Below are 10,945 nucleotides of genomic sequence, written 5' to 3'. Positions count from 1 at the left end.
ACTGGTGCATCACCAAAGGTGATGCCCATAGTGTGTACTTGTGCACCATCTTAGGTGCATTGGTGCACATTCACTTTTCACTTTTCTGACCTCTGACTCAGGATGCGGACTTAGGATCTCAAAATTGGCCCAAATCCAAAATAAAGTAGGGGGTCCTCATTTTGATTTGGAAATGGGGTGTTTTTTGTGGAATCACAACATCTATGAAGGCTTAGATTTTTCCCATGGTGGAATCTCTTGGGAGAGAGATTTTCTCTCAAAACCCTTGTTATGGCCTTCTTACAAACAACAAGAACTCAAAATTTGATTTCTCTTAATTACTATAATTTAAAGAGTTTAAAACACTTGAAACTCCTTCATATCAAATTCATTAAAATTTTGAAATGCTTCATTGCTTCATGTGAATCTATAGAATCAAATTTTTAGACAATTTTAGTAGGAAACAACATATTTTTATTGATATTAGTGCCAAAAATACATTAGATTCTTCTCTTCTATGTTGAGAATGGTTTCTCTACCTTATTTATCATATTCCCAATCCATTCCAATTGATAAAGGTGGTTTTGAATGTTGGGATTCAAATCTTGCATTTTTTCACAAAAGTAGCATTATCCACCATTTACAACTTTGACAACTTTTTGGAAAAGTTGTCAAATATTATCAAACTCTTCTAAAATTTAATCCTAGACTCTACCTAATAACCTAGAAAAGTTATGATCACAAAAAAATCATTATTCAACCTTATAAACTACCTTTTAAAACCAAATTTAAAACCAAAGAGGCATTGTTGGAAGTGTACTCCAAACCTGAGAATTTTGCAGAAATAAGGATAGAAGTAACAAAGTACCACCAAATATTAAAGAATAAGTATGATGCTTTAGATTTACTAGAAGCTAGTGAGGTGGTAGAGATAATAGAGAAAGTCAAGAATAAACATCTAGACATCATTTCTGTATAAATAGGAAAAAACGTAGATTCTAGAAATTTAGTTTTGACAATTAGAAGTTTTTTTGGATTTTTGGAATGTGTCACCAAGGTGCATAGGTCCATAGGTACACTTTTGACAAAGGTGTGTTGACATATTTGAAGAAAAAGGAGTGCACCAATAATTAACTATTAATTGCTATTTTAGAGCATTCCATGCACCAAAAATCCATTTTGATAGAAGTTCAACTCTCACAAATGCATAAAGAACGTTGAGCTTCAATTTTAGGAGCTTCTAGAGATTACTAGATCTTCTCACAACTTTCTTCTTCTTATATTATTATGCTTTCATGTCATGTTAACACTCATGCACCCATTAATTGATATAAACAAGGGTGGAGACCTACTTAACACCATTTAGAGATTCAATTTTTATATAATAAGCTTTATTTCATTATTTTTTAACATAAGTTTTCATTTAAAGAGATCTCACTATTAACACCAATGGGGGAGATGATTTATTTTAAATACATGGATATAATATGTACATTGGGCTATTATTTTGAAGTAATAATATATGCTATTGGTGATCATCTTTGTTCTTGCACAACATTTTATCTTGCATGATCACACTTTTTTTGGCCTCACAGTTTGATAAAACATGAAAAATATTTTGGTTATTATTAAATTTCCCATCGATGATTGCATCAATAGATTCAAGGAAGCATTTCTCCTTATTTAATTTGTTTCCTACCTAATCCTTTTGATATTTTAACTCACAGACATGTTTTTACTATTGGCTTATGTTTGTTAGGAATTTCCCTTTCAAGTTATTTTTTTTAATCTATCATTACTATAGCATTCTTATTTTCTTTTCAACCACTTGGTTAGAATAGGGATACATATAGTTACATTGGTAAATTGCATTCATCATAAAATAAACAATACTAGAATATATTAATTTTGTGGTTGCAATTCAGCAAAATATTGTGCAAGATTGGTTAGAACCAGAAAAGGCCTCCTCATGAACATACACATGTATCCTTAGTTGAGTTACCAAGTTGACTGAAAAACCCATCCAAAACTTTGCAGTTGGTCTTTGATTAGCTTTTTAAGAGAGGAGTTCAAAAGGATCCTTGTCATTCAACATCATGTAAAATGATAGCTCAATGGGATGGACCTATATTTGTAATAAATATATTTGTCAAGCTAGCTTGTGGTCTTTATGGCTATGTATTTTAGACCTAAGATTAGATTAGGTAGAAAAGAGGTAATTAGAAGGGAAATAAATTAATTTTCGAGTTGTAAGCCTAAGAACATAAGATCATTGTTTGTAACTTAGTTATTTATGTCTCTAACCATGTAGGCCTTATGTTTGACACATTATAAGGAGATTCTCCCAACATGTCTACATTAAAATCAATATAAATAATTGTTCCTCCATATTTATATTGGATTTTGTGTGTGTACTCTAGCAGGGAGATTTATGAATTCTTTACTTAATCTATTTTCTCTTCATCCCTTGTGTCAGGTTGTACTAGAGTGAAGGTTTACTTTCTTGTGGAGTCTTGGGATCATGGAGGGCCTTATTTGGACTGTTTGTAGCATTACACCTTTGAATTCTAGGCTATAAATTGTAGAGGACTAAAATTATTGTAGGAATTATTGTCAAAATGGTTCAAGTTAGAGTAAATGGAGATAATGCTATCACAAACATATTGAGGCAAATTGTAGCAAGACTTGAGGCTATTGAGACAACTTAGAGGAGAGGATGACATCTTCATGATGTTAGTGATGAATAATTAGGATTTTCATCTAATCTTGAACCTGAAGTAGAACAAGATGAGGAAAAACTTTTGAGACCCATGTGTAGAGAAAACTTTAGACGTTCTTTTAAAATTTCAAGTTATTATGAAAAGATTGATACTAATTCATTGCTTGATTGAATCTCTGAGATAGAATAGTATTTTGATTACAAAAGTGCTCCTAAGGATAGGAAAGTGGGGTTAGAACCCAATATATTAAGAGTAAATGTTTCTCTTTTGTGGAAACACTTTCAAAGTAATAGGTGAAGGAGAGGAAAATAAAATGTTGAGACTTGTGTCAAAATAGTTAGTAAGTTGAAATATTAATCTCTTCCTACTGACAATTAAGTTAAGTTTTTAGAAAGAATTCAAAATTTGAGCCAAAAAGAGATGACTATGAAAGACTACACCGAATAATTTTGAAGCTATAAATTAGATCTAGACATGTTTATAATGAAGTTGAATAGGTTTCTAGGTACCTAAATGGTTTGACAACTTCGATTCAAGATGAAATTATTTTTGTAAGATGAAAATTTTTGAAGAAGCATACTTGTACTCCTTGAGAGATGAAGAGACATTGGAAAAGAAATAAGGACACAGTAAAAGGAAAAGAGGTGAAAGATTTCAACAAAGTCAAGGTAGATCCTATGGAAAAGAAATATATCTGAAAATATATCTCATGATATAGGAAAATTAGAATTCAAATAATATAATGCTAGTATAGGAAAAGGTAACTACACTATAGGTAATTATTCTAGTTACTCTAGAAATAATGGAAATAGGAAAAGAGAATATAGATCTTGGTTTAAGGGAACTCTTTTTAAATTTCAAGAAAAGAGAGATAAAACCATTGAATGCACCTTTTTTGGTAAGGAGATAGGAAGTAGTAGAAGAAATTATTTTATTCGAAAGAAAGCTATTGATCCTTTTAATAAATAAAAAATACGGAGAGAACTCAATGATCATAAGGACTCTATGGGATGAAAATTTGAATGAATAGCCTATTGTGAGGAAAATTATTGGCAAAACTAGATGTAAGATACAAGAAAAATATTACAAGTTGATCATCGATAGTGATGGGTCAGATAATATGGTGTCTATGGAGTTGGTTTCTAATTTGTATCTATATAGGATAAAACACCCTAATCCTTATCACATTCCATGGATCAAGCATGAACACAGGTTATTGGTAATTGAGCAATGCCTTGTGAAATTCAAGATTGGGAATTAATTTAAAGAAGTCTTGTGTGATATTATGTTTATATATTGTTGCCATATTAATTTGGGAAGACCTTGGTAATATGATGGAAAATATTTACATGATGGTATATAAAATTGTAGTACCTAGAAAATGGGCTAAATGCATAACATACTATGAGAAATCAGAAACTCAATTAACATATGTTAGCACCCACTAGTCTACCATGAAAGCAAAATTAATAAAGAAAGCAATAGAAACCCCCTCTTTTGTTTGTAGCTCCCATGTTCTTCTTTTTTCTCCAAATGATGTAGCTCCAACTTGTCGATAATGCACACAATATTGAAGAAAAAGTCTATGATAATGGTGATAATGCTATGAGAATACTTGAAGTTTTGATTTTAATGTGAGAGCAAGAGTGCAAAAGATGAGAAAAGCTAAGGACCATAAATGAGAGAAATAATGCCCATTTTATAATCAACACAGAGGATGAGAGCATTGGATTTGTCACCATTAGACATGGGATGTGGCAAGATATTCCTTTGAGAATCCATGACACATATGAAAAAATATGCCAAATGTAGGATTCTATAATGCGTCAAAGTCAAACTTTGCTAAATGTGGAAGAGAATCTATGACGCGTCATAAGACACCTCAACCCACTTAAAGCCAAGAATCTATGACAAAGAAGCCAAATATGGATGTGCATAAGAGAGTATGAATATCGGATTATGACATATCTTATCCAAGTGTCAAAGGAGAATCCATGAGGTGGCATACCCAAGTGTCATGATGATGTCAATATTTTGTAGAATATTTAAATTAAAAGTCCTGCACAAAATAGAAATTAGTAGACACTAATAGATTTGGAAGTATTTTGCGATGTCAATTTGTGACGTCAATTTGCATTTGGCTTTTTTTTTTGCCTTATAGCCCGACGATGTCACAATTGCGACGTCGTTAGGCTATAAGGAAAAAAAAAAGAGGCGCATTGCTCATTATCTGCTGCCACCGAATCGAGCTCCACTGCCGCTGAGAATTATCACTGCCTCTGAATTGCCAAATCGAGCACCCAAGGTATGGAAAAGTTTTTGCTACTTCTTTCTCCTCCTTTTTCCTTTTTATATGCTCTAGAAACAAACTCAGTAGGGACACTACAGAGATATTATAATAATGGCCTAGATTCGCTTTTCGCAAAGCCAAATTTCTTTCTTTAACATACTCGCTTACCTTGTCACAGAGCTCCATGCCTATCATCAGGGTCAATGGGAAAATGGGTGAAAGATGCACCAGAAGCCCACCAAAGCTACAGCCAACATCTGCAAACCGAATTTTCTTTTCTTGACCAGTTGAGGCAGAACATGCATTCGCTGGTTTCAAATCCTTAGAGTTTGAGACTTCGTCTTCTTCTTGAGCTTCGCCATTAGGGTTAGGCGCTGGAGATTTGTTGTCTTGGAGATGTTTTTTGGAGAAATATGAAGGGAAATGATCGGCATAATTGAATTGAGCCGGACAGAGAGGTACAGGAAAGTGTGAATCACTAAGAGGATTGCTGTGAGCTCGCGCTCTGTAAAAATGCTTCCTTGGATACTTCACGGATGTGCAATGCTCTCTAGCATGCGACATTGCTCAAATTCGAGGGTTTTTCTTCACATTTCTTGATGAGATTGGAGAGAAGCTCTATGGTGAAGAATGGCTGTTGCAGAACCTCCTGGATGAATGGCTGTCATAACACACCTCCTGTTGTCTTGTCATATTTCTTCAAGATCTTTGCAAGCCTTGTGTAGTCATGGTCTCGCTCAATGGACAAATTTGACAAAACGGGGGTTTTGAATTTGAGAAAGGGGGAAAATTAGGGACATACTCCATTATTAACCTTACATACCTCTGATAAACACATTCAAAAACCTTTTGTCTTTTTAGGAACCCCATATACATCTAATAAACACATTCAAAAGCATTTCATCTCTTTTGGAACTATTGGAATACTTTCAACAAAATTAGTGATACTAGATGATGCTCCAATAGGTCCAAGGCAGATGTTACAATGACTAATACAAAATGAAGGTGTTGCAATATTTAATGTAGAGAGTCCGTTTGAACTTGATACTAGTATTGTGTTTTCTATGGAACAAATGAGAAGCAATTATTAGAAAATAAATAAAATATAAACTATTCAAATGCAGCAAAAAATTAAATGAAAATTTATTGCTTGTTAAATATACTTTCAGATGTAAAATGGAGGTTTTTTAATGTGTTGATATTTAAAAAATCACATTAAGTATTATTGCCGACATGTTATCATTGTCTATTTATTATGATTAGTATTATTTTTCTATCTTCTTTGTGTCATCAATCAACAATATTTTTCTTTCATGTCATTTTAAGTTAGTATTTAATGCTGAAACAATACAATTATCTACAAGGTCTTGAAGGATTGGAGAACAATGGAGTCTATTCGAACAATGTGTGAGAAGGTATATTTGAATTATTATATATTAATGTATTTGATTTAGAGCTCTACTAGAATTGATTTTTTGTTTTTAGATTATAGACTTGTAATTGAGCTATTAATAGTTTACAATACAGTTACAATTGGATTGAAAAAATGAATTACAAAACTGTCACATAAAATTAGATTTAAAATTTGATACATGCCCAAAAATCTTGAGGAAGATGTACCTTTAATTGTAAAAGCCAAAGGTTCTAGAGATCTTGATGAAATTTGACAATCATCATTTGATTTTAAATGAGTTGAAGATTTTCCTTCAGAAAATGACTGGAACTGCTCCACATGCTCTAATATCTTACGAGCTGCCACTCCAGATTGTTGCGACACTAGAAGTTCATATGCCAACAAAACCCCCTGCTTCTCTGTTTCCATTGGTTTCTTGATAACTACAATCAAAAGAAAGAAAGAAAACACTTCTGTTATAATCTATGATATCAAGTAATGTGTACATGGATTTATAGAAACTTACAGCAATATAAGCATATTCGGTACTTCTCAAAAGAACTATTTAACTGTGTTACAAAGAAGACGTGCATACATGTTTCCTATAAGATTTCAATTTATGACCTCTCACCCATGTATTTAGCCTAAATGTATTAAATATAATAAATAAATAATTTATTTGATTGAATTTTTAAGTAGCTGATTGAAATGCACCAAAATTACCCAATGGGAAGTCAGAGCTTGTCCTTTGTCAGTTCATCCTCAATGGCATATAAGAGTGTCTCCCACTTTTTAAAAACTGAGATGCAAATTTTATCATGTCAACAACCAATATTTTATCTGAAATAGCCAGAATCAAAGGCAATCATGGAGGGGAAAATGTTGTGTTGCCCACCTGTCATCCACCTGTAATTGGAAACTGTATGGGCGACCACTTAGATTCTGTAGTGCTTACAAGCACAATAAAAATATTCATGGAATAAAGGACACTATAAATTTTTAGCAATTTTAGAAGTAAAATAGGTATTCATATGGAGGAGATATTTCTTACATATTTAGTATTCATTCTTTTATAAATATGAACAGTACATTTAGTGGTGATTGCATTTAGAAGATGTTTACAGAAAAGAACATTAGATCTTGCTAACCTCTTTAAAGTGAGAGCTACCATCATCTATATCCCTTCTTGCCCTTTTCCTCATGTGATCTTGCTCTGCGTTTTGCATGTTATTTGCTTCCTCTTCAACCTCTTTAAAAGTGCGCTTCCTAGAGATATATGAGTTGAACCATTTCAGTGCATACTCTCTAAGAAGACAACTCTTTTCATTATCTCCTTTGCAACTGCCATTACCCTCTTTGAAATTCTTAACAGAGTTATTTCCTGATTTTGTTCTTTGTGCAATGTGATGCTACAGTAAATGTTTCTTCTTTGTTTGAAATCTAAATTTTATGTAGAATGAATGTATGTTTCCAAGTTTCCTCTTCTATTTCACAAAGATCGCACCTTTTCCACTGTGGGTCTGAACATTTTAGTTGCAAATTGCTCATCTAGATAAACTTCGTCAGGAAAAAATAATCAAACAATAGATATCCGTTGTTAAATTTTGTGGTTTCTAATTTGAACTGCCTTTTCTAATCTAGGTGATATGGCCTTTAGGAATACAGTTTTGCAGCATCTATCTAGCCAAAATTAAGCATTTTTACAGAAACAATTATTGGCGAATAATTATATTATGATTTATTCGTGGTTTTCACAGTCTGTTCGATTTTTGTCCTGTAAAATAATCACTCGTTAGCGATTGGAAAAAATGGCTTTCAAAAAAGTCATTAAATAGAATGCCAACCGAATCTTAGTCTTGAAATAATGTAGCTCAGAAATAACGGTCGACATTTGAAGACTTAAAACTTTTATTACTCTTAAATACAAAACCTTCATTTAAAATCTAAGTTTCCCTCTTTGTTTTCATCTCTCTTTTATTAATTTCGCCAATCAATTTTTTCAATCTTGAAGTTCATATATTTTCACTTTTATTTTTATTTTTATTTTTAGAGTTATTATTATTTTTAGTAATTTTATTATTCTAACTATTTATCAATAATAATAATATATTTTTTTTCTATTAAGACAGTTTAATAAATATCTACATCACGAGTTCAGAGTTGCGAAAAGAAAAAGAAAAAAAAAAGGACTTTTCACACCCCCTTGAATATATACAATTACAAAATTAGGGGGTGACGGTATCAGTTCTTTTTAACTAGCTATACTTAGACTACAATCCATTTTCATTACAAATATTAGCAAATTTATAATCTGAAAATTCACTATTGAAATTGACCCATCCATCCTTGATGTTGGACACCTCTGCGTGAGCCACTTGATTAGCTTCACTCTGTCTATTATCTTGATTGGGCATTGTATTCCAACCATCATGCTACACTAGTCCCTGCTCTTCATGATTATGGACTAAACCTCCACCAGATTGCTGATCATCTCCCCAACTGGATTGAACAACATCAACCTGATCCTCCTCTTGATTATACATATTTTCCCAACCTGTTTGAGGAAGCTCAGTTTGAGGGACATCTTGCAACTGACATTCACTAATATATTTGTTCAATTCATCCATTTCTGTTGGAGCCAAGAAGGATTGGAATCTTGAAACATAGTTTGCAGCTTGAACTTGATCTTTCTTTATCATTAAGCACCCTTCACAGATTAGCCTCATAAAGTCTGATCTTTTGATTTGAAGAACCAATGATACTTGTGACATAATATTAAAATGGGTGAGTTTAAAATTAAACTTAGTAAGCTTTCTCCTCTCGGCTTGAAAGATTTCTTTATTCCTGTCCTTCCATAGAATCCATAACACCTCAATAGTTAGAACAAACCAAAAACTATTGAATTTAGAATCAAATCTATCCACATATCCAGCAAGGATCTCTGACTAGGAAAAACTATTAATATAGTTCTACTTACATGGAGACCCCAAAAAAATAGACCATATCTTACGTGCATATAAACATTCAAAAAATAGGTACTCAAAAGACTCATGAACATTACAAATATTACAACACACAGGAGCAAGACCATTCGATGAAAGGACTTTCCCAAGAGCTAACTTCTTAAATAAGAGCAACCACTTGAAACAAAGTTTTTTTTTGGCTCTGCTTTACTTTTTGACATGTATTCAAAGAAAAAAGACCAAATAGAAAAAGGCTTAATTTTCCCCCAACACTGAGACACCTTGGCTATGAGAGAGGAGTCATTTTTCATACAGAGATAAACATTTTTTGTAGTACTTTCTGACAACAGATTACCATTAATCCATTTAATCTTCTTTAAGGATCCATTAGCATCTAACAATTCTTTTGGCTTACAACTAAGCATTGCTTTCTTAATAAGGGTATATGTCTTTTTCTGCGAGTTAGGAATGTTAAATCTGTATTTGATATCCTCCCACTCTCTTAGCTGCCCACCATCCATAATGTCCTGTATCAACGAGATCCCCTTTAAGTTCCAAGCCTTGGCTAAACAACTTTGTGTTAAAGCCAAAGGTTTACCATTATAGGAAAGCCCCCACCAAATAGATCTATCTTTGACCAGATAGTGTGGAGGACCTCCTACTGCTCCAATTTGCAATATCCTCCTCTTCACATGCATAAAACAGAAATGAAAATGTTATAATCTATCATAACAATGGTCTTTATGTAATGTGTATACTACCATAGTCCATACACAATTTTGAAAGACTACAATCAAAATCTAGACTCATATAATTGTGATCTCTCTAGCACTATGATGTCATTTAATATGTCTTGCTAACACTTGTAAATTTTGTTCCTTTTTCCATGTCATATAATATGTCTTACCTTGTAGCTTATATGTTTTGAAATTGTTGTTAGGCCTTGTAGCTTGTATGATTTGATTGCTGGAGAGCTTCTACAGCTAAGCAAGAAGGCCGTTGTACGAGTTATATAGCCACACACTCATGTATGAAAATTGCATATTTTTTAATCTAATGTATATTTTAACTAGACTTTTAGCTTATATGTTTTGAAATTGCGATTAGGCCTTGTAGCTTGTATGATTTGATTGCTGGAGAGTTTCTATAGCTAAGCAAGAAGATCGTTGCACGAGTTATATAGCCGTGCACTTGGGTATGAAAATTGCATATTTTTTGGTGGCTTAATGTTGTAAGGTCTCTTGAAATAAGACCTTTAGGCAGTTGGTCAAATTTTTACAAATAATCTTATCCAAAAATTTGCCTAGAGCAATTGATTGAATGTTATAAAAGGTGATTGGATTAAATGTCTTAGGAATAAAGTCAAAGAAAGTATTTTTTAAAATATTAAAGTATTTAGCTAGGTCTAAGAAGATTTGTGTACTTTTGACAGTTTTTCTTAGTTTGTGAAAGTTGTAGACCGAAGTTTTCATAGCCCGATTTTTGCTTCTGCAAAGAACGATCATGTCAGATAATATAAGCGAAGAACAAAACAGGGAGACAATCGCTAGATTGTGGTCTAACTTGAAAAGAAAAGGTGATGGAAAATGTTATTGTCCTT

General features: G+C 32.7%; 1 protein-coding gene across 1 annotated transcript; it reads right to left on the bottom strand.

Annotated features, from left to right (window-relative positions):
• Window positions 1-4,887: 4,887 nt before the first annotated feature.
• On the bottom strand, window positions 4,888-5,553 carry LOC149570253 (tRNA (guanine-N(7)-)-methyltransferase-like). Its single transcript, XM_089817120.1, has one exon. It carries the CDS (start codon window positions 5,551-5,553, stop codon window positions 4,888-4,890), a length of 666 nt encoding a protein of 221 aa, XP_089673246.1.
• Window positions 5,554-10,945: the final 5,392 nt, after the last annotated feature.

The sequence above is a fragment of the Cupressus sempervirens genome, chromosome 3 (assembly GCF_028749045.1).
Source record: "Cupressus sempervirens isolate cs-2001-9-10 chromosome 3, ASM2874904v1, whole genome shotgun sequence".
Classification (NCBI taxonomy): Eukaryota; Viridiplantae; Streptophyta; class Pinopsida; order Cupressales; family Cupressaceae; genus Cupressus; species Cupressus sempervirens.
Note: the sequence above shows the minus strand (reverse complement) of the source record. Positions and strands in the feature narration are given on the sequence as shown.